The sequence below is a fragment of the Acomys russatus genome, chromosome 17 (genome assembly GCF_903995435.1).
Source record: "Acomys russatus chromosome 17, mAcoRus1.1, whole genome shotgun sequence".
NCBI lineage: Eukaryota > Metazoa > Chordata > Mammalia > Rodentia > Muridae > Acomys > Acomys russatus.
The window spans coordinates 40,800,001-40,822,757 of NC_067153.1; the positions used below are offsets into that span (position 1 = coordinate 40,800,001).

The 22,757-nt window shown below is 51.3% G+C and overlaps 1 protein-coding gene across 1 annotated transcript in view; it reads right to left on the reverse strand.

Moving 5' to 3' along the window:
- Positions 1–8,490: 8,490 nt before the first annotated feature.
- Positions 8,491–22,757, reverse strand: part of Cacng2 (calcium voltage-gated channel auxiliary subunit gamma 2) — a 119,817-nt gene continuing 105,550 nt past the window's right edge. Inside the window, exons 3-4 of the mRNA XM_051159907.1 lie at positions 10,451–10,591; positions 8,491–9,433 (exon numbers count right to left, since the gene is read on the reverse strand). Of these exons, the coding sequence (XP_051015864.1) occupies positions 8,898–9,433; positions 10,451–10,591 (677 nt within the window). The 3' untranslated portion in view covers positions 8,491–8,897. The remainder of the gene's footprint in view (positions 9,434–10,450; positions 10,592–22,757) is intronic.

Here is a 22,757-nt window from a genome sequence, read left to right on the forward strand (position 1 = left end):
CGAGCTACCTAGGAAGATTCTGTTGTTAAAAGCAAAACAGAACAAACCGAATGTGGGCTGGGGCGGGAGCCCTCGTCTAGCATGCATAAGGCCCTGGCTTTCATCTGCAATACCACCAACATAAAAACAGGAACCAAGTGGTGGAGCAACCAGGGAAGCTGTGAAGGCTGTGCTGCGAGGGCACTGGGGAGCCACTGAGGGCTTTTGAGTGAGACAGGAGCCATGGTTTAGTTCAAGTCCTACCCTGTTCACTCCCTCCTGATCACTGCCATCTGCCTGCTACTCTGGTCTGACCCTCACACCCTGTGTTTCCACTCTGGGTGCTATTCTGGAGAGCCTGATACGGGTGGAGGCAATGGCTGGGCCTGGAATCAACCAAGAGGTCTGTGAGGGGTTTTCTCCAAGAGGTTATCTGCAGTAGGGAGACCCACCCTAAGTACGGCTGCCCGGGTACAGGAGGGAAACAGCTTCAGTTTTTTGTCTCCTCGCCTTTGCATTTTGCTGTGAGTTTTGTGTTTCTCCTCTGTGTTGCGGCTGCCTCCACCCACTGCTCTATTCAAGGAGATCTGACCCAGCTTCTTCACCCATATGATGGGGGCTGGATGAGAGGTGGGTTTTCTTTTGTTTTCAGGCAGAGACTTACTGTATAGCTCATGCTGGACCGTAACTCTCTATGTAGACCTGGCTGGTCCTGAACCCACAGAGATCTACCTGCCTCTGTCTCTCAGATTAAAGGCGTGTGTCATAACAACCAGCCCAGTGTAGACTGAAGACCAGGAATCCTGCAAACCTTCATCACCAAGCTTGGGACTACTGAGGTTTATGAACTGGGCTTTTATTGGCTTCTCAGCCTCTCCAGTGTGAAGACAGTCTCCCCTCCCGCCCCCTCGTTTCTTGGAGACAGGGGTTCTGCATGTCACCTTGGCTTTCCTGTAGACCAGGCTGGCCTCGAACTCAGAGATCTGCCTGCCTCTGCCTCTCAAGTGCTGGGATTAAAGGTGTGCGCCACCACTGCCAGGCCGAAGACAGCCGTTGATGTAGTACTCATACTGTGCTAGGTAAGACACACTAGGAAATCCTCTTCCAATCCATGTTATCCTATCTGTTCTGTCCCTCTGGCTAATGCAGGAGGGGGAGGTTAAAAAAGAGGAGTCACGCACGCACGCACGCGCGCATGCGCGCACGCGCGCACGCACGCACACAGGCAGAGAGAACTAATGAACAGAACTGGCTTCCTGGGCTGGGCTGTATACTAGAAACAGGTTCCAGCCATCTGCCCTCACGCTGTGCATCTCTGTCCTGATGGATTCTAGGTGCGCATTGCATAGCCACATATCCATGATGCATGGTGCATGTGTCCTGTGATCCTGGACTCTGTGACATAGTGAAGTCTCTGTGTCTGCCCCCACACATCGGTGCATAGGTGACCTGGGCCACAGAGGTGAGGAATGCAGGGAATCATGAGCGGGGGGGTGGGTGGGGGGGGGGGGGTGGAGGGGGCAGGTAGGCACGCCTTCTGTCCCATGCCAGTCTTCCATCTTTTCCTTGCCACAGCAGGTCTCTGCTCTTATAGGAGCAAGATCAAGTCTTGCAGACCGAACAAACATGCTTCTCTGTGTGTATTAAATTCCAGAGTGTATGCATGCATGTGTGTGTATGTGTGTGTGTGTTGTACGTGCACAATTGTTTGCATGGATGCACCCATAATGCGCACGTGCTTCGAGTTGTGTGCTAAGGTACGCACAACCGAGCCCGTATGCACACATGTCCCTTATGGACTTGGGCAGTGATATTCATATAAATGTTTAACAACCGGTTCTTCATTAAAAAAAAAATCCCTACACTGTAGCCTTTGTTGGTGGTGTGAACGTTTCCATGGGGGCCCACATTAAGCTGCCAACGGGGTGTAGCACCTTCTAAGCCGAGAGGTGGGAAGAGATGCACATGGTTGGACTGCAGGAGCTGTGGAAGTCTGCTGGGTGTCTGGGAATTGGATTTGCATCTGTGCCTGCCAGTAGTAGTAGGCAGGGCCAAGCCCTGCCTGTGGCTGCCAGAGAGGATGCAGAACCTCTGGGCTGGTGGGGCAGGAGAGAGGTGGCTGGACACTAGCCAGCATTTTATGTGTCACTTGGAAGCTGGTCCAAACTGATGCTCCTTGTTAAGCTGGCCTTGACAACTCTTTGAGACAGCACAGTCTGCCTTACTGTGTGGCTGTTCTAAGAGATGGTAGCCGGAAGGATGCAGAAAAGGAAGCAGTGAGGTGTGGGTACGGAGGAGGAGGGAGGTGCACCTGAGGCCTCTGACCCATGGGATGGTGGGAAGGGTTGAGGAGACAAGAAGCTGGGGCCCTTGGCTGCTTAAAGCCATTTTGCTGGGCATGTGACTTTTTCTCTCTGGCCTCCATCTGGGGCCTCTTCAGCAAGGGACAGGACTTCCCGGAAATCTCTATAGCCCTTGACTGGACTCTCTGGAAGCAGAATCCTGACGTTGAGTTTGCAGTGTTGGGGTTTCCATTCAAAAACCATAGGGGTGCTAGGGCTATAGTTTGCATCAGTGGAGCTCCTGCCTGGCACGCATGAAGCCTCTGTTTCAGCCCTCCAACCATGTGAACACAGTGGTGGTACACTTGGGAGGAAGGCAGGAAGGTCAAATGTTCAAGGTCAGCCTGGGCTACAGGAACACCGGTTTTATAAGCAAGCAAACAAACAAATACATAGTGAGGCTTAGCTGCCACTACGTAGTCAGAAGCCCTGCTGAGGCCTTGCCTGGCTCTTAGGGACCCTGATCCTGCCCTGTCCGGAGCAGGAGAGGATAGATTTCTGGCCAAGGAGATGCGCTTGCCTGAGTCCCAGGCCTGTTCTGGGCTCCTGGCACTCTAGATTTCGGCCTGGAGAGTCCTGCAGAACTGACTTCTACCTCTGTTTCCAAAGTGAGTTGTTCTCTGTTCTCAGAAGTGGCTGTTCTGAGGAACCTGAGAGTGTGTCCCTTGGAGGAAGGTACCATGCTCCTGTTGAGTGGAGATGGGGACTGGGAGGGAGGGGCAGCCTGGGGGGTGGGGAAGCGGGGCTCAGGACTACCCCACCTGTTACTCCAAATGAACCTTGAGTTTCCCTCACATTGAAGATGTGTGGTTAGGACAGGAGAGAACACATTACTAGGGTCTCAGTTTGATTCCTAGCTGTTGGCATTTGGTTTATAATCCCCGAATCTCCTTTGGCGAGCTTGCCTTGGGCCCCATGCTCATTCAGGGTGAACCCTAAAGAGCCTGGGATTTGTCAAAGACCTTGACAATGTACTGCCTGGGAGCTGAATTGAGCCTGTCATTCTGAATGGTGGGCCTTCCTATAGACCTTTCTGGGTCTTACTCCTCTTGGGTTGGTGTGGCTCTTGTTTCATCCTCTTCCTCCCCAGTCCTGAGAGCTAGATACTGGGTTAGCCCCCCTTCCTCCCCCCTGCTTTAACATTAGACTGCTGCTTGCCTCACAAAGACCTCCTGGCAGTCCCCAGGCACAGTTAGCCACCCCTAATCATGTGACCATTGGGACCATGGCATCTGAAACCCTATAGTCCTCAGAGTTGGCTGATGGGCTGTGGCTGGTCTACAGAACCTTCTATCCCTTTCTCCTGGCCTGGCCTCGTCTTCTTAAATGATGGCATTAAAATAAGCAGCTAGGGCGTGAGAGATGCCCCCACGGGGGCAACACTAGCTGTAGAAGTACAAGGACCTGAGTTTGAACCCCCCAGATCCAAGCTGGGCTTATGGTGTGCGTGCCCCCTTCCAGTAACACTAATAAAACAGGTGGATGCCACCCATCTTAACAAGGGAACTCGTGTGTCAGGGGTGAGGGTGGCTGTCACTGTAGTAGCTGGAGCTCCGGCTGGCAGGCTGATGGCTCCACTATAAATCAACTTGGCCCTGTTTTCCTTCTCATAGCTGCATCCACAGTACATCCACCTGACCTCTATCTAGGTCGAGGGCAACAGACTCAGAGGTGACAGGCAGGTGGGTCAAACTGGTTATCAGGTTGGGAGATGGTTTAGTTGGTAGAGTCCTGGGTCTGGTCCCCAGCGCTGGGTAAAGGGGTATTGTCGAAGAACACCACCCTCTGCCCCACTCCAATATTATACTAGATGAGTGTTGTGTGGTTTACTTTTCCCCTCAAGATAAAGTTTCTCTGTGTAGCCTTGATTGTCCTGGAACTCACTCTTGTAGACCATGCTGGCCTCGAACTCAGAGATCTGCCTGCCTCTGCCTCCCAGTGCTGGGATTAAAGGTATACGCAAGTACTGCCTGGCTTTGTTTATACTTTCTAAGTCTAGGTTTGATATGAAACCGCTGCTTTCTTCGAATCCTGTTTGGCATCAGAGATTTTCAAATTACAAGTGAACCAAATTAAACAGACTCAGTTCATGTTTAGAGATGTTTAAAGACGCTCCTTCCACGTGCTAACCAGCCAATGTTGGGTGCTGGTTTTATACATCTCCAGCCATCAGACAGGGCCTTTCTCCAAGGTCAAGACCAACCCCGCCTGGGTAGTGTTCCCTCTTGTTTTTTCCACTTTGTCAAGTTGAGGGGTTCCTACATTTGTGCCAGCCCCTGGCTCTCTCTGTAAAAAGCCTTTAGAACATACCCCAGCACCATGCCCATCCCAGGCTACACACACGAAGTGGGGTGGGATGTGACTTGGGGCTGGCTTGCTGAAAGGGGAGAGCTCAAGGGTAGTGTAAGCTCTGCTTCCTTCCTTCCTTTGTACCCTCAGCTGTCCTGTACTGGCTTTGTAGATTAGGCTGGCCTCGAACTCACAGCGATTCACCTGCCTCTGCCTCCTGAGTGCTGGGACTAAAGGCGTGCACTACCATGCTCAGCTCCCTCCTTCTTTTTAAAAGATTATGTGTGTGTGTGTGTGTGTGTGTGTGTGTGTGTGTGTGTATACACACACACACATATATATATGCTCTGTTTTCATCATGCACACCAGAAGAGGGAATCAGACTCCATTGTAGATGGCTCTGAGCTACCATGTGGTTGCTGGGAACTGAACTCAGGACCTCTGGAAGAGCAGTCAATGCTCTTAACCACTGAGCCATCTCTCCAGCCTGTAAGCTCTGCTTTCAAATATGGGGGTGGGGCAGTCATGTTGGAAAGGACCAGTGTTGCTGGAGTGTGAAGGGACTGGATGGACAGTGACAGCAGAGACATGTTAGAAAGCTTCTTGGCACCAGCCTCTGCCACTTTTTGAGGAGGTGAGCCCCTTGTCATTAGAGGAATGCAGTTGTCACTAAGGAATGCCGAGGAGAGTGGATTCACGACTTTGGAAGTTGGGGTGCCTTACTGCACGTTGTCTATGTCTGCCATCCCTCAACTCAGAGAGTTCACAGTGACCCTGAGAACTGCCCAGGAGTTGAGACAAGCAATTAAAGGAATTCATGGAAGCGAGAGCCAAGCTCTATATATATATATAAAAAAAATCTTTATTTCATGTACCAGGATTTTGTTTTGTCGTTGTTTTGTTTTTAGGTTTTCTTCTTTTTAAAATTTTTTTTTTTCTGTTAACAGTCTGGAAAAAAAAAAAAGGACCCACCAAGAAAATAAAATGGAAATTGTTTTTTTTTTTTTTTTTTTTTTGAATTGATCAGAGCTGGGTATGAGCTGTCAGACACCACAGAAAGCATTGCTCCTTCCCCCCCAGGCCGCCTAACCCTTTCTTGGCCAGCCACGCTGATGTTATCTCTCACCCACAAGTCTTCTTTGAGTGGCCTGACCCCAGGTCTCACTGCCTGGAAAGAAGTCCAATTGCTGCTCAAATACCTGGCCAGAGCTCAGGGAGCTTGGGCCCTGGTTCCTCCACAGAGAGGCGATTGCTCAGACAACCCTTTCCTCTGTCTCTAGGCCTTCATCTGGTATGGTTTGGGATCTGCTAGGGCTTGGGCAGGGCTGAGTGGGGAGGGACAAGATGCTGTTTTTTTTTTTTTTTCCCTCAGTTTGGAAGGTGCTCTGCTCCCCCCTCCCCCCCTGCTTGTTAACTGGCCCACAGATCTGAGCCATGGGGTCCGAGGCCTCCCCTGAACTTCTGTGCTGGCCCAGCAGGTGGTCTGCCTTGTAGCTGACATGGGAGGACAGTGTTCTTCTTCCAGACACAAGACAGGAAGTAATGGGAGCCTTCCTTAGCATGCCTTCAGGTTCCCAGAGAGTTCCACCAGAAAACCCTCAAAGCAGGCGGGTGTCAGCATAGCAAAGACAGGCAGGAGGCTGGTTGATGCAGGGTGCTCACTTGGGGTTGGGGAGGCTGTTGAGGCTTCTAGGAAATTGTTAGCCTGGTTCTCATTGTCTGATCTGGCCCTTGCCACTTTAGGGGAAGGAAAAGGGTAAACCTGAGCGCTCCCTCAATTCACTCTGGGATGCAGGCCTAACGGGATTGATGCTTGCCCAGGAGAGCATTCTGCAGAGATTCTTTCCATATAGGGAGATCTTTTGCCCCAGAAGACATGCTTTTTCACTGACCTCAAAGACAGCAGGAGGCCTGTCTCTCAAAGGAGCCTCCCCACTCACTATGACTGGGGCTATAACATTCAAAAAGGGAAGGCAGGTGAGGAGTTTTGGGAACAGTGCATCTCCCTCTGTCTGCATGGCTGGACAGGTTGCTGCTTATATATGTGAAATTTTGCTTTGACACTGGATGTGGGGGTTGGGGGCTGGGGGCTGGGAAACACAGTGAGGAGGCACACGGTGTGTGTGTGTGTGTGTGTGTGTGTGTGAGAGAGAGAGAGAAAGAGAGAGAGAGAGAGAGAGGGAGGGAGAGGGAGAGGGAGGAGAGAGAGAGAGAGAGAGAGAGAGAGAGAGAGAGAGAGAGAGAGGGAGGGAGGGAGAGAGATTGCTCCTGACCATTTTCCACTGGGCTGGGCTGGTGGCAGATCTTAAAATTCACAGACACGAAAGACAACAATGGGCCTTGGGAGCTCAGTCTGTCCACAAGCTGACACGGTGGGAAGCCATGGTCCCGGGAGGCCACACGGCATGGACAAGTGGACCACAGGAGCCCTTCCGTGTACAAGAATGTGGTGTGTCCACATGTAGGCAAGGTAGGGTGGGGGCACACAGGAACACAAAGGTCAATGATGGAGTTGTTGGGCTGGTTTCTATGGCTTTGGAGGGCACAGGCCAGCTGCCTCTGAGCCACACTCCTGGCTGTGCATTGGGTGGGAAGGGTTTTCACTGAGTGTGAACATGAGCAGTTCCTGTGGCACAGAGCCTGGGGACAGTGGTTGTGGCTGTGATTATGACTGGAAAGGGGGGGGAGGGGCTCCACTTTCCATCAGCAGCATCTCCCTGCAGGGCAAGGAGATACCTCGTCTGCAGTCCCCAGGAAGATGGCAGGCCCTTTCTCCTTTCCCTCTAGCTCTGTTACCTAGCTCACATCTCTCCCAATGGGTTTGCTTGTTTGTTTGTCTTAATGGATTTCTATATTTGATTTTTGTTTTGTCTTTACAAGTTCCCTGCTAAATTTTAAATCCCCCACCCCACCCCAATTTTTGTTTTCACAGTTTAAAGCTGGAAAAGAATTAAAAGAAAAAAATACTACTTGATTTTCTTGCAAGTAAATTCACTTATTATATATTTACATTTATTTATAGTCTGTGGTTTTTTTATTAAAAAAAATCACCACTTGTTTTTCCTTTTTCTTTTGTAAAAAGAAACCTTTTTGCAATGTCATTGTTGGACTCACTGGGCCCCCAGAGGGGCATCAGCGAGTCCATGGACCCCCAAAGGGTCAAAGAGCCCCCTTCCCGGGGGCTGGGGGCCTGTGAGTGTGGGGGTCCACCATCGCCCCAGGGTCATCGAGTGACCCCGAGGTGAGGGGTGAGGAGGGACGGCTGCTCTCTATCCTCTGGGGGTGGGTATCTCCTGCCTCCAAGGACAGGAGCTTGGGGTTACTGGCCCCCGAAAGGCTCCCCCTGAGGAGGCCAGGGATGTGCCTTCTGCGTGAGCCACCAGCAGTCATCCCTTCTCTTTCCCTTTTCTCAAGGCCTAGGAAGTCATCACAGTGGGTTAAGGACCATTAAGGACTGGGAGCCTGGGGCTGGGTGGCTCCAAGTGCACCACCTCCAGGCACCTAACGGACAGGGGCGGACCAAGGGCTTGGGTCACCTGGAGGCCTGCAACTGCCCCATATGGTGCTGGGTAGAGTTGGCTGCAGAGCCATTGAACTCCCCCCCAGCATCCCAGGGCCCAGCCAGGGAGCCAGGGGCTTGGCAGTGACCATTGCTCCCCTGGCCCTGGGGGCCCTGAGACTCTACCCCTTACTCTCCCCGGGAGGCAGGGCCCACTGGGGTTAAAGGGAAAAGAATGCGTTTTTATTTTTAAACTCTCCCTGCAGTTAAAACAGAAAAACAAAAACAAAAACAAAGGTAACATAAAACCCTAATAAATACTCTCTTGCTTTCCTCATTTTTTTTTTTTTTTGTGGTTTTTTTTTTTAATGTTTTTTGTTTTTTTTTTTTTGTTTTTTGCTTTACGTTATCTTGGTTCCCTTTTATTTTTCATTTAAATTGGTTTTTATTAAATGTTAAAATAATGGTACATGGGAAATCATGCAATTTCTTTTAGATTTATTTTCTATTTTAATTTTATCCCTCTTGCTTTGTTTAAAGTTTGTCTTCCCTCGGTTATATTTTTCCCCGCATAACCTGTGATTTTGATTTTGTTCCTCTTGTATTTTGTTCTTTTTTTTTTTTTATTTGCTTGCTATATATTTTTCTCTTTTTTTTTTTGTTTTTTGTTTTTGTTTTGTTTGTTTGTTTGCTTGCTTGTTTTTTGCGTGTAGAAGGTCTCCCCGTGGCTGCTGCGGTCCCTCCCCCGCCCGCGGACCAAGCCTCCCGGTCCCCCCGTCCCACGGTCTTCATACGGGCGTGGTCCGGCGGTTGGCTGTGTTGGCGTGGAGAGAGTCCTTGCTGTCTTTCTGGATACAGTTGTGGACCTGGAGAAAGCTGTTATCCCTGTCCGAGTTGTAGGTGGCGGTGGGCGTGGTGGCAGCCTTCAGGGGGTCCCTACTGAGGGTGTACATGGAGATCTCCGTGGACGGCAGGGTGTTGAAGCCTTTCACGCCCACGGGCGAGGCGTCCCTGGAGTGAGAGGGCTCAGTAGAGCGCGAGCTGGAGCGGCTGCGGCGCTGGTAGCGGTAGCGGTAGCTGGGGATGCGAGTGATGGCGGAGGCCTGGAGGTAGTCGGTGGCGCGGGCCGTGGCCCGCAGCTGTTTGTGGCGGTCGATAAACATGTGAACGGCCAGCACCCCGACCATCTCGGCGATGATGAAGGACAGGGCCCCGAAGTAGAATGACCAGCCGTAGGAATAGCTGTTCTTTTTGGAGTCACTCTTGGAGGGGTCTCCAGCATTGGCTGATATATACACAATGATCCCAATGATGTTACTCAGACCTGGAACGGAAAAGAGGGTGGGTCAGACAGAAGAGCTTGAGATGCCTTGTAGGGGGAGGAGAGGCGAGGGTCCCAGTGAGGCATGGCCAGAGGGTACTTCTGGGAGTTGGTTCTCTCAAGAGTGTGGGCCCCAGGGATGAAACTCAGGTCATTAGATTTGGTGGAAAGCTCCCTTATCCACAGAGCCACCTTGCCGGCCCTGCCTTAGTATCTTATACTGGCCACGAGGGGAGGAGGGGCCTGTGGTGACAAACATGGGCAGATAGATGGTAGCGATAGCAATAGTTACAGCTAAGTGAGGGCTCACTAACTGCCTTCCCTATCCTGTCCTCCACAACAGGCCGCAGATGGGGAAATGAAACACAGAGGGCTGGAGCTCCTTGCTCAGTCCCGCAGCTGGAATGGCAAAGGGGACCCAACCCTCCGGCCACAGTGGCCATAGTCTGAGTTTTCCAACCAGCAAACTGGGGCTAAGGCAAGGCCCCAGAGAAGACTCGACGAGGGAACACAGATGAATGTTCTTGAAAGAGAATGGCGCCTAGGGCGTGGTCGGTGCCCTTAGGTGGTAGCCAGGCTTATTAAATGGCTTATGATACAGTTGCTGTTACTCCCTGGGCATCTGCAGCCCTTGTGACAGGGCGTGTAACAGCGTAGCTATCTGACTGTGGTGCCTGGCTGCTCTACTGGCTTGGGGGGTAGGGTGGGCGAGGGGAGCAGTCTTCCTTGGCTTCTAGGGTGCAGCTGGGTATCATGTGGGACAGACTGTGGAAGAGTGGGTTCCTTGGTGCCTCTCTCTGCCTCTTCCTCAGTTTGCTTGTTCTGGGAGGGCAAAGGGCAAGTGGGGTGGGCCTGGTGCCCTGTAAATTACCAGAGTATTCAGCCCTTTCCTCAGAGGTAGGAGGAAGATGGGACACTGGGTATAGGACAGGGGTATATGCACTGGAGCTCCAGCCTCACCTTCCCCTGAGGGCACAGAACAGGCCCTCCCCATCTTCTCTTGGCACAACCCTGCCTTACCTGCAGACACGAAGAAGATGCCGGCGCTCAGGATGATGTTGTGGCGTGTCTTGTAAAACTCGCTTGCCGCGATGCAGAGGCCACCCATGAAGAGCAGGATCACACTCAGGATGGGGAAGATACTCGAGGCCCTCACAGCCCCTGTGGAACACAGACACAGATGCCCAGTGAGGGTCACGAGGACGCCGGACAGAGGGCCAGGGCTTCACAAAGACAACCCTGGTGTCCAAGTGGCTTAGCAGTGTAAAGATGCGGAGGAAGACCTTTAGGACCAGACTGCAGCACCCTGTCAGATACATATGGCCTTCACTCTCTCCGGTCTTCTCTTGCCTTTTGGTCTCCATGTTTTCTTGCCGTGGCACAGCAGCCTCCTAGGATGTATCATTTCAAGCTGTTGACTTTTTGCCATACTTAGCTTTCTTACTGGGATGCCTTTCTTGCTCTCTTTACTTCCACAAACTCCTACTCATCTGTCAAAACCCGGCTCAAAGTCCCTTCCTCTGTGACATCTTCCCTGATTTGTTCATATAAATTCTATTAGCTCCCTCCTTGGTGCTTGAGTACGCTTGAGCATATTAGGAGGTTGGTGGAGTCACTGGGCTTGGGCTGGAGTCTGGCTGTAGCATTTATTAGCTATTTAAAATTGGCAATGTCATCTTGTGTGTCTATGCCTTAATAAGACAGGGATGGTCTGTCTCCAGGGAGTGAGGTTTCAATGAGTTAATGGATATAAAATACATTCATGGGCAGTAAGCAACAGTTGTCATATTTGGTCCTTGTTTATATGTATATTTCATTGTAAGCCCAAAGCACTATGTCTTCTTTTTTTAAAGCTTCCTTTTTATTCACTCTTCTTTTCAAAGATGTAGGAGACTCCCCCTGCCCCAGCCCCCCTCCCCCATGCGTACTCTTGGAGTGAATAAAATGGCCCATAAAGGGCAGCAGATAGGCTCACTGCAAAGAGAAAGTGAAAGGAGACACTCAGGGCCTCATCCATGGGATGAGGGAGCAAGGAAGGCCTGCTTGGCTAGAGGCACAGGAAGAGCAGCTTAAGGGAAAGAGAGTAGGAAGGGTGGCAGCTGTACAGCATGAGGGTGTGGATACAGTAGGGGAGTGTGGTTGGGTTTGTCTGTCTGTGGGAACCGGCGTCTAATGAATGCCAGTCTACAGAGGCTCCGAGGGTCCCTGCAAAGTCATATGCCTTTCTCTTTCCAAAGTTAACTACATAGTGAGTGACATCATGACCCAGCTGAGTCCAGTTGTGGAGCTGTGGCCAGGCAGGGGCGGGGCTGAAGGCCAGCGGGAGGATGCCCCCTTAGATGCTGTGGTTGCCTCCTCCATGACTGTCTTTCCTCCCTCAGTGCTGTAGCTTGAACCAAGGCCCCCACATCCTAAGGAAGTACCCTACTACCAATCTACACCCTCAGCTCTCTCTGGATTGCCTGTATTGTCCTTGGATTCACTCTGTAGCTCACTGAAGTTATGATCTGTCTGCCTCAGCTTTCTGAGTGCTGGGATGAGAGGCCTGTGCTGCCAGGCCTGGGCCTCCTTCAACAGCTTCTAAGAAAGTAGGGGCCTGTAGACCACAGGGCCTTTGAACCAAGCCCAGTGATTGGTTATGGTATAGTTTGGGGGTGAAGATATTAGGTATGTCCCTGACCTTGTCCCTTTGGGTGGTCAAAGGCTAAGGATCTGTGAAAGAAAAGCTCCTTCCCCTGTTTTTTCTAGACAAGTTCTCACTATGTAGCCCAGACTGGCCTTGAACCAGGTTTCCTTTCACCTCAGTGTCTCAAGTGCAGGGATTATAGGCATGAATTGCCACGCTAGCTAGGGCACAGCTCCTCTCTCCCCTTCTCTTTCTTCTTTCTTTCTTTCTTCTTTCTTTTTCTTGGAGACAAAGTCTTTCTATGTATCCCAGGCTATCTTGGAAATCAGTATGTAGCCCAGTCTGCCCTCAGATTCACAGGCCCTCTGATGATACTAAAGGTATGTGCCATCACACTGGCTTGGGGACAGACGTGGGCTTTCAAGCAGAAGGTTAGGGAGTTCCCTGTAACCACACCCCTCACCTACAGTGGAGTCTGGCTGCTCCCTTTGCTGAGTCTACTTTGGTGAGGAGACAGTTTTATGGTGGGGTAGGCGACCTGAAGTCACGTAGAGTTCTGCATCCAGGCAGGCCGCTGACGAAAGTCGGGGCAGAGGCTTTCTCTGAAGTCTCAGCACCCTGAGGACAGAGCTGTTTCCCTCCCCAGGCCTGAGGGAGATGTACTCTCTCTATGCTATTTCTTAGAAAATGCACTTTGTCCCTAATTGGGCCCCAACCCAAACACACACACACACACACACACACACACACACACACACACACACACACACGTACACACGAATGGTGACCCAGGCCCAGACCCAGACCTGGGTACAGACACAGTTCACAGCTTTCTTAATCCCCCCATGAGTGTAGGCACATGGGGATGATGAATGCTTACGGATGGCCTGGGACCGAGTATACATTACCCCTTTGCTGTGATTCAGAGAGAAAGCTGAGTTCAGAGAGGCAGGGCAGCCAGATGGCGAGTGGGCTTTCTAATCGAGAACAGCACCAGGGCTCTCCCAAGGAGCTTAGGAAGGTGTTGGAAGGTGGAATGGTTTTCACATGCTAAACTCTGGTTTCATTGGCACTGTGGACTGCTTCATAGATGACTCTGCCCTTTTCACATGGATATGGAGGAGGGCTGTGTCCCCCTTCTCCAAGGCTCCTCCTGCCTGTAGCATGCCTATATTGGTCAGAGGAGACTGCCTTGATGCAAAGGACCTCAAGACAGCCTGGGCTAGATAGTCAGCTCTGCTGTTGCTGCTGCTGCTGCTGCAGTGAGAATTTTGTGCCTTTCAGGGGCAGTCCCTGGAAGCCAAGGCCTTGGTGGATGCATTCTGCCTGCTGGCTGGAGCTGGGCCCTTCTGGTCCACAGTACAGATTGCACTGAGGCAGGGATGGTTGTCTGAGACAGAGGGGTCTTTGATCTTGCCTGGTGGGAATGCCCTGGCCCATGGCCAGTTCCAGTCTTCGTGAAAACAAGCTTAGCGCCATTTTTACAGATCTGTGTCCTGGTGAGAAATCAAATAGTAAGAGAGCCAGGATAAAGTATTCCAACAGGAAGGTACCCATGGGGCACAGCGGGGTGTGTGTGTGTGTGTGTGTGTGTGTGTGTGTGTGTGTAGACACAGCTGTAGGCTCTCACTGCCTCCTCAGCCTATGAAGAACACATTATTCCTATTATATTGAGGCCTAGAGAAGTTTCTGTCTGTCCAAGTGCTGTGATCTCAGGCGCATTCATCTAACCAAAGCATGTCCCCGCCTAAGCTATGAGCATTCTCGGCGTTGGATCAAGGTGGGCTGCCCTGAGAGAGTGATGTGGCGTGGAGCCTGGGAAGGGAAGGAGCAGAAATTCTCAAGCAGCATGGGGCAGCTGCAGGGAGTGTTGTGGGACAGAAGTAGCACCAAGTGGCTTGTTCAGTGCCGGACAGACAGGGCCAGGCTCACAGGCACTCAAGGAGGGACTTGAAGACCCATGAGAGAGGAAGCTGGGAAGGACAAAGCCAGGGGCAGAACCAGGTGGAGCCTACAGGGTCACTAGGGGTCTTGTGGGTCAAGGTGAAGGGTAGTCTGAGTCTTCAGAGCTAGGGGACTATTGGGCCCTTGGGACAGGGAGGGCTCTAGAGGGTCCTGATTTGCATCACCATAAGCAAAGAGTGACTGCGGGCGGGGTCGGGGTGGGGGTGGCCTAGAGGAAGGCTGCTGATCATAACAGTGGCCTTGCTCCCATGTGGGCACACTCCAGCATATGGGCAGAGTAGGTTGGTCCGAGAGATCTTGGGAGGTGACCAAAGGTGGCTAAGTGGGAAAGAGAAGGAAACTTTCTTTCTAAGGTTTCAGGCTTGCAGGCTGGATAGAAAATGTGTGTTTGAAGACAAGGAGGAAACAAACTTTGGAGGGCCAGGCCAGGCCTGAAGTGTGAGGAGAGGAGGAGGAGAAGAGGAGGGAATGGAGGGGAGGGGAGGATGGAGGGAGAGGGGAGGATGGAGGGGGAGGGGAGGATGGAGGAGGAGGAGGAAGGATGGGGGAGGGGAGGATGGAGGAGTGGAACGGACTCTGGTTCCATTAGCACTGTGGACTTGCTGTGTGAACTGTTTCATAGGGGATTCTGCTTTTTCCATGTAGGATATGGAGGGAGGGCTCTGTCCCTCTTCTCCAAGTGGTAGGGGAGGGGAAAGAGAAGGGTAGGGGAGGAGGAGGGGAGGAGGAGAGGGAGAAGAAACTCCAGATTTAGACATCCCCAGATTGAGGTCTTCCATGAGGCTATAACCATGTGTGGAGTCTGCCCCTGGGGCTTGGAGGAGCCATGTGTGCTGGCCTGTTTATGTGGGCCCCACAGACACAGATGAGGGCTTCCTGTCCTTAGCCCGGATGCCTGAGGCTCGGGATCCCCAGTGTGTGTCCAGAGAAGATAAAAATCCTAACGGCTTTCCTCACAAGCTGCAGTGATCAGAAGAAATGAAAAGAAGGGGATTTTGTGAGCGAAAGTGTTTGTGTATTCGGACACTTTATTGCTTTTTCTTGCCTCTCCTTTGCCCCTTTTGACAGAGTCTTTATAGCTCAGCCTGGTTAGAACTAGTTATGTAGCCTGGACGGGCCTCAAACTCTCTGATCCACCTGCCTCAGCCTCCTAAGTGCTGGGATCACAGGTGTGCACCGCCACAATCAAGTTCAATCTACATTTTCTGTGTTGGTGGCAGAAGTGACAAATGTCTGAGCACTGGGAAGGACTGTGCTTAGGAACTGGCCTCTTGTCTCTGCCAGGGTGGGAGGAGGGCAGAGCTGGGGTGGGTGGGTGAGGATAGGAAAACTGAGCCAACATTCTCTCTTTGGCGCAAACATTCTCTTTGTCAGGTTCCCTTGGCAAATCCTGTTTGTGATCTTGGGCCGCAGGGAACCAACTCCTATGGTCATCATACTGTGAAATTGCTCTTGGGGGTGGGCACAGCTGATGGACAGCAACACTCAGAGGCCATGTTGTTTTTCTCTCCATCTGGCAGAGTGGGTGGGTGGCACTCAGTGAATGAAGGTATAGGAGATTTGGCTTGCTGCTGGCTCTTCTGTTTGTCTTTCTCTTCTCTGGCCTCAGGTCTACACTCTGTTGGTGCTGCACTAGGGAATGCTCGAGGTCCCCACTGCTGTGACCGTCCTGCATCCTTGGAACCCTTCCTCTAGGTCAGATTGTCATCTTAACTATTCCCTTGGCTTGCACACCAATAGTTACAATGGCTAGCACACAGAGGGAAACCCCCCAACCCCCAGTTCCAGCAGTGTTGAAACCTTATGAATGTTAGCCCATTGGGACATGATCCATTGTAATGGGATTATGTAGAGGTATGCTGGGTTGGGAAGAACTTTCTAGGTTCTTATCCTGCCTGTACCCCATTCTTGTTCCAATTGCCTGGTGTGGCCAATGACTATGAAAGTGGATAGCTGGGTAATAGAAGGTGGTGTGTGTATGTGTGTGTGTGTGTCTTGGAAAGAGAAAGGGAAAGAGGTGCAGAGAGGCTGACAGGGAGAGAGGGAGGGAGTGAAGAAGTCAGGAGAGAGAGAGCAAGGGAAAGCATGAGAGAGCACAGGTGTAGACACAGGCTGCCTCACTGTCTGTGTGGTCTGCGCCTGGCTTTACCCAACTGTATGACTGGGTACCAGCCATAGCCACTTCAGGGTGGCTGTGAAGATAACTCAGGCTGCTGTCAGTTTGGAGACATAGTCAAGTGCTCAGCACCCATTTGCTCTCTGTAATGCCTCATGGAAGATGCACTGGGGACACAGGGTGCTCCTTGGGGAGCACTGGATGTGTTCGCACTGGGCCAGGCACTCCTCCATGTTCTGCTGTGTGTGGAGCCTGTGACCATTGCTCAGGTTCAGGGGACAACTGTCTGAGCATCTCTGCTCACCATGCTGCCTGGCCCCCTGCCTCAGTTTCCCCAGCTCTATGTGTAGAGATCAGGAAGGAGTACAACTAGCTTCTCAACTGTTCTGGGGAGGAGCCTGTGCAACAAGTGCAAGATGTGTTTCCCAAGGGGTCAGGAGATGCTGTGGGGAGGAGCCTGTGCAACAAATGTAGGCCATGTCCCCACGGGGCCAGGAGATGCTACTGGCATGACACCAGAGCAGATGTGGCTGTTGTTTTTCACCTATCTATCTATCTATCTATCATCTACCTATTTGTTTATGGTGTGTGTGTTGGCAGTGGGGGATGGGGAGCCCCTGTGTGTGCTGCTGTGATTTATGAGTGGAGGTCCAAGACCAGCTTATGGGAGTCTTCTTCCACTATGTGGCTCCCAGGCATCGAACTAAGGCTGTCACATTTGTTGGCCACAGGCAGGCTGAGCCATGCTGCTGGCCCTCTCTCTGGGGTCCTGAGGTTGGTGTTTGTTAGGTGTAGGCTGCGATTCATCAGCCACAAAAACCAAGGAGCACTGAGATAAGAGTGAGGGGTGAGTGAAACCTGCCTGAGCAGCACAGGAAGGGTGGCGCTGCCCTGCTCCACACTGGCTGGCTACTAGCCTCGGCCTGCAGACACTTCTTTGTTGTGAGATGTGACAAGTAGACTCCCTAACTGCTGTGGCTTCTGGAGGAAGGCCCTTGTCTCTTAGACTCTGCTGAAGCATTGGGCAAGAGATGTGTGGCCAGAGAACCAACCTGGAACCTGTTCCCAGGAAGTGTCCCAAACAGGACAAGGCATTTCCTTTTCTGGATCTCAGTTTCTCTCTAATCTGTGAAATGGAGGCACAGGACAGGCTACCCCCCGCCCTCCCCCCATGTCTCCAAGGCCTACATTAAACAGTTTTGATGATGTTCTTTTTACTCCCAAAATTGTAGGGGGTGATCCTCGCCTCGGGGACTTCCGTCATGTTGTTCCCCTTGGTGGCTTGGGAGAGCTAACATTGGAGGCTCAGAGAGATCAGGTGACTGGCCCAAGGCCACAGAGCACAGCCCATCAGGAATTTAGGCCCTTTTGTTCCAACTTAGACCTTGGTACCTCACTTCCTGTATATCCCAAGCTCAGCACCTTCAGAGCCTCTTGAGCAAATGATGGAATAAGTGGTTGGGATAAGTAGGAGCAGAACAGCCGGGCGTGGTGGCGCACACCTTTAATCCCAGCACTTGAGAGGGAGAGGCAGGCAGATCGCTGTGAGTTCGAGGCCAGCCTGGTCTACAAAGTGAGTCCAGGACAGCCAAGGCTACACAGAGAAACCCTGTCTCAAAAAAAAAAAAAAAAAAAAAAAAAAAAAAAAAAAAAAAAAGTGGGAACAGAATGAAAAGTAGAGAGGGGATGTTCTTCAAGGTGAGAGGGTGGCCTTGTGTTGGCTGCAAACCTAGCTCCATCTCTGTCCTCATTTCAGGAAGAAGCACTAAATCTGCAGGGCAGACTTAGAGAACAGGGCATCTTACACATTTGGCAAACAGTCCCTGAGCTGGACAGGGAACAGAGAGACAGTATGTGCAGCCCCCTGTCTTGGGGTCCTCAAGCTCCTCTTGTTCCAGGGTGAAAATTTAAAAAAAAATTTTTTTTTTTTTTTTTGAGACAAGGTTTCTCTGTGTGTTCCTGGCTGTCCTGGACTTCTGAGTTCACAGAGATCTGCCTGCATCTGCCTCCCAAGTGCTGGGGTTAAAGGTGTGTGACACCACTGCCCCACAAGGAGAAGAGTCTTAACAGAAACCAAGACCAGGACTAAGCCTGTAGCTCAGAGGTAGAGGGCTTGCCTAGCACACACAAGGCCCTGGCTTTGATTCCCAGCACGACAGAACAAAACAGACAAAGAAACAGACTAAACAGAAAAGTAGCCTGCCCTGGTCTTAGAGAAGGGCGGTGTTATTTGTCTCTCATCCCAGTTGAGACTTCACAGCCCTTTCTATCCACCAGGCTGTTGATAAGAGCACGCCCCCTTGCTCTGGCCCTTCGCTTCCACTACTGCTGCACATCCTGGATCCCATAACCTGTTGCCTCCCAGCTGACCTCTCCTCTTCTGGTTGAGCCCACTGAGGAGCCAGGCTTTGAGTCTGAGCATCTGACTATGTTCTCTGTTCAGAACCCTCACACACAGGGTGATAGTGTCCCATCTCAGGGCAAAGCTGATGTCTCAGCCTGCCAGTGGCAGAGATGCTGTGGCCACTCTTGGGCCTGAGGTACACACACACACACACACACACACACACACACACACACACACACACACACACACACACACACACCTCCTGGAGCAGGTGGAGAGGTATCTACAATGGATGCAGCTCCCTTTCCTCCTGGTCTCTGGTCAGAGGCTACTTTTGGCTTGAGGAACCAACTGGAAAGGGAAGCTCTCTCATCAGCTCCGTTCCCATCCCAGCCTTCTCCTCTTTGTTCTTTGCATCACTGTAGTCACCACTCACACTGCCACACTAAGCAAGCACAATGGCTAATGCCTTCTGAGTGCCTTCTGTGCTCGCGGCTGCTCAGAAGTGATGTCTTAAGCCAGCTCATTTCACCCTCATCACAACCTCAGGAGATATAGCATCAAAAACGAGGCTTGGGAGGCAACAAGCAACAGGCGGCTGGTGTTGGAATCTCTGCAGTTAGGCCTACATGGCTCTTCTGTTCTCCTGCCTCTTGGTAGCCTATTTCAGTGCCTTCATCTCTGGGTAACCCCTCATGGCCATCTGCTGGTTACTTTTTCCTCCCTGTAAGGTGTCCTTCCTACCTGGTTGTATGATTTTTTTTTTTTTTTTTTGATGGTGAAGTGGAAGTTTTGATTTCTTTAACAACTCTGTCATGCCATGTAAATACTATATATTTTCTGGCATATAAGACGACTCCCCACCCCCAAATCCTTGCCAAAATCAGGGATCATCTTATATGCTGGGTAGTTATCTGCAGCTTGCTTCCCCTTGCTTCATGTGTCTGAAGAATATAGTGTGTGTATGGGGGCGTGCCACGGCTGGTACCCCAATACCCCATTCTGTGTGGGGGAGTGTGAAACAGGGTGGAACAAGCTGCACACATCTTCCTGTACCTCGAGGAGGAAACCGTGAGTGTGGATTGGCTCTCCACTGGAACCCGCTCATCTGACTCCAGGTTGAGTGTGGAGCGCACCTTAAAGGGGCAATGTAGGCGGGGACTGGCTGTCTTCTGGCATTTAATAAAATGTCTGGCTGTCTGTGTGCTGCTTGCAAATAGACATATACCCAAGTCTGCTGCATAGGGTGTGTGTTGGAAGAGGGGTAGTACGGTCAGTGTATCCCAAACTATATTTTAACTGGAAAAGTTAGGGGCCATTTTATACACCCAATTGTCTTATGGGTTTTGTGTGTGTGTGTGTGTGTTTGTTTTGTTTTGTTTTTTTGTTTTAATCCCAAGTGTGGGATATGGGACTGCCTTAGTTCATCCACAGCTGATAATTGCCTTGTGTGGCTCAAAGAGGGGTGTGGTTTTTTGTTAGCTGGAGATTAATTCTGAGGACTCGGAGAGTACAAGAGCCCAGAGAGGGCTGGAGAGATGGCTCAGAGGTTAGGAGCACTGACTACTCTTCCAAAGGTCCTGAGTTCAATTTCCAGCGACCACATGGTGGCTCACAACCATCTATAGTGAGATCTGGTGCCTTCTTCTGGCGTGCAGGTGTACATGCAGGCACAACATTGTATAAATAATAAATAAATAAATCTCAAAAAAAAAAAAAAAAAAAAAAAAAAAGAACCCAGAGAGAGGAAGTACCAGGGCTTCAAGGAGGAAGAAGGCTGCTGATTCCTCCCGCTTCTACATTTGCTGCTGCTGGACTGCTAGATATCCTGACAACTAAGATCGGTATTTTCCCAAAGAGCCTGATGACCTTAACCAGCCAGAACTAAGTCTAAAGTGTCTCAAGTCCCCTGTCCTTTATTACCTTCCTTCTCTCCTACCTAGGATGGGGGGGGGGGAGTTGTGGAGTTGTTGGAAGGGATGTAGAGGCTTAAGGAACCCCAAATAAAATGGTGTTAAAAACTAGTGCCCACAGGAGGACCTGTTGCTTTAGATGTGCTCTCAGGCTGAGTCTTTGGTGAGGGGCCCTCTCACTCAGGTGTGACGCTGTGTGTTGAGGGAAGGTGATAAAAAGCTGTGTCTGAAGTCCTCAGCTCCTTTTCTGACAGTCCCTTTCTGTGGCCATGTGTGTAATGGGCCTGTCAAACCTGGCACCCAGCTCTGCTGTGTGTGTGAGGTGTGTGTGAGTGTGTGATCTATAGTATTAGCCCTGGCTCCTCCCTCCAAGTTCTAACTCCAGGCTCAAAATGTTGGTGGCCTGATCCCATCCTTTAGTCTTGAGCTATGAAAGTCTATAATATTGTAGGTTTGGGTGTCTGGCATACAGTAGGTGCTTACTATGTGATTATGGAAAGGAACCAATTTCCCCGATTCTCTTTCCCTCACTCCAAGCCACATGGTGAAATCTAAGAAACATAAATCTCCATCTAATGGACACAGCAGGGACACCTCTAGCACACAGAGATCTGCCTCTGACACAGAAAGGGAAATGTGCAGATACGTATATACATACGTACGTACATACATACGTACATAATACAACACTTAGATGCACAGGCGCCCAGGTAACAGACATAGAGCACAGCACAGATGCAGGCCCTAGCAGAGACATATGTTGGCATTCACAGGGGGGGATGGTGGCCACTAGTCAGCCCCTCCTTTTTCTTGCTCAGACTGAGGAAGAGGCAGAGCGGACCATGACAGGAACATCCTATGGCCCACAATGCTCAGTGGGACAAACAGTGTGGCCACCATTCATCCCTAGTGGTGGCAGTGTTAGGTGAGGTGAGGCCTACAGCAACACACCTAGTAAAGGTGACAGGAACCAGGAGGGAGGTGAGGGGACCCAAGGTTATTCTCACATTGCTGGAGGCCAATCCATCCATCCATCCATCCATCCATCCATCCATCCATCCATCCATCCCTTCCTTCCCTCAGGAAGACCCTCCTTTTATCAGGCCCCCAGGAAGGCTGGAGAGTGGCTTGTGAGCAGGCGTACCCTGTTTCTTCCACTGATTGGGAAGCTGAGCTCCTGTCTAGTCACACTCTCCTAGTCCTAAGTCACCCTTGGCGAACAAGGAGGGCTGAGGTGGCACACTGGCTCCTTTTGCTTCCTAGGGAGTGCTGTCAGCCCCACCCTGACGCTGGCAGTAGCCCCGCCCCTTTCCTGCTTGTCTTTCTCTGTATCTGCACAGCATCGTCTAACAGGCTTTATGACGAACTCGCTAATTTTGTTGATTGCAAATCTCAAGTGCCTGAGGCCAGCTCTCTCTCTACTGCTGTCAGCTTCCCCGTCCTCAGCACCTGGAGGAGGGCCTTGCACACAGGAAGGAGGCTGCTGTGGGAGCAAGACTGCGAGTGTGAGTTGCCCACACTTGAAATAGAAGGAGGGAGATACACTTGTCTCTAGGGTGTCAGCTTCCTGGAAGCTTCAGGCCCCCCAGGAAGAAGGAGGCGCAGGCTTGGCAGGGCTCAGCTCCCCCTCTAGCTGCTCTGGCTCTGTGTGGCTCACTTTGGGCTTGGGAAGAGCCTAAAGCCAGCGGACAAAAGGGACAGGCATAGCCATACCCTGCCCCCACCCCTGCTCACATCTCTGCTTTCCCTGAAGGGAGTTCGGAACATGGCAAAAGGACTGCATCCCACAGTAGTTCCCTCTGTGCGTTGGGCGGAGTTGCTGCAGTGGGGGCAGGGGGGAAGGCACCTGCTTTGCTGTCCCTTTTCTGGCACCTCTATTGCTTTAGAGAAAGCAAAACAGACTGGGCTTGGAACTTGACATCTGTTGGAGGCAAAGGGCCCCACACCACTCCTAATACTGGCTTCTTCCCTGGTCACACTGTATAAAAACAGCCATCAACCCCATCCTCTGGCTCTTGCTCCATGGTGCTGTAGTCCTTACACACCAAAGGGGCTTTATACTTTCTTATCTGCTCAGGGTCTCCTTTCATCAGACCAGGGTTTGCTCTACAGCATTCCCTCCTGTATCCCGACACTTAGCACATGTGCTGGGGACACAGTGAGGCTCTGTGAAGGCCTGTGACTGAACACTGGGTAGAATGAGATCTAGTTCTTTTGAAGGAGAGGGTGGAGCCAGAGCCAGGGTAGCCTTGAACTTCTAGTTCCCCTCCCTTCACCCCCTGAGGGCTGGACTCACAGGCTTGTACCACCACTCCTGGCTCTTTCTAGAATTTTTAGAAAAATAGGTGTAACCTGTATTC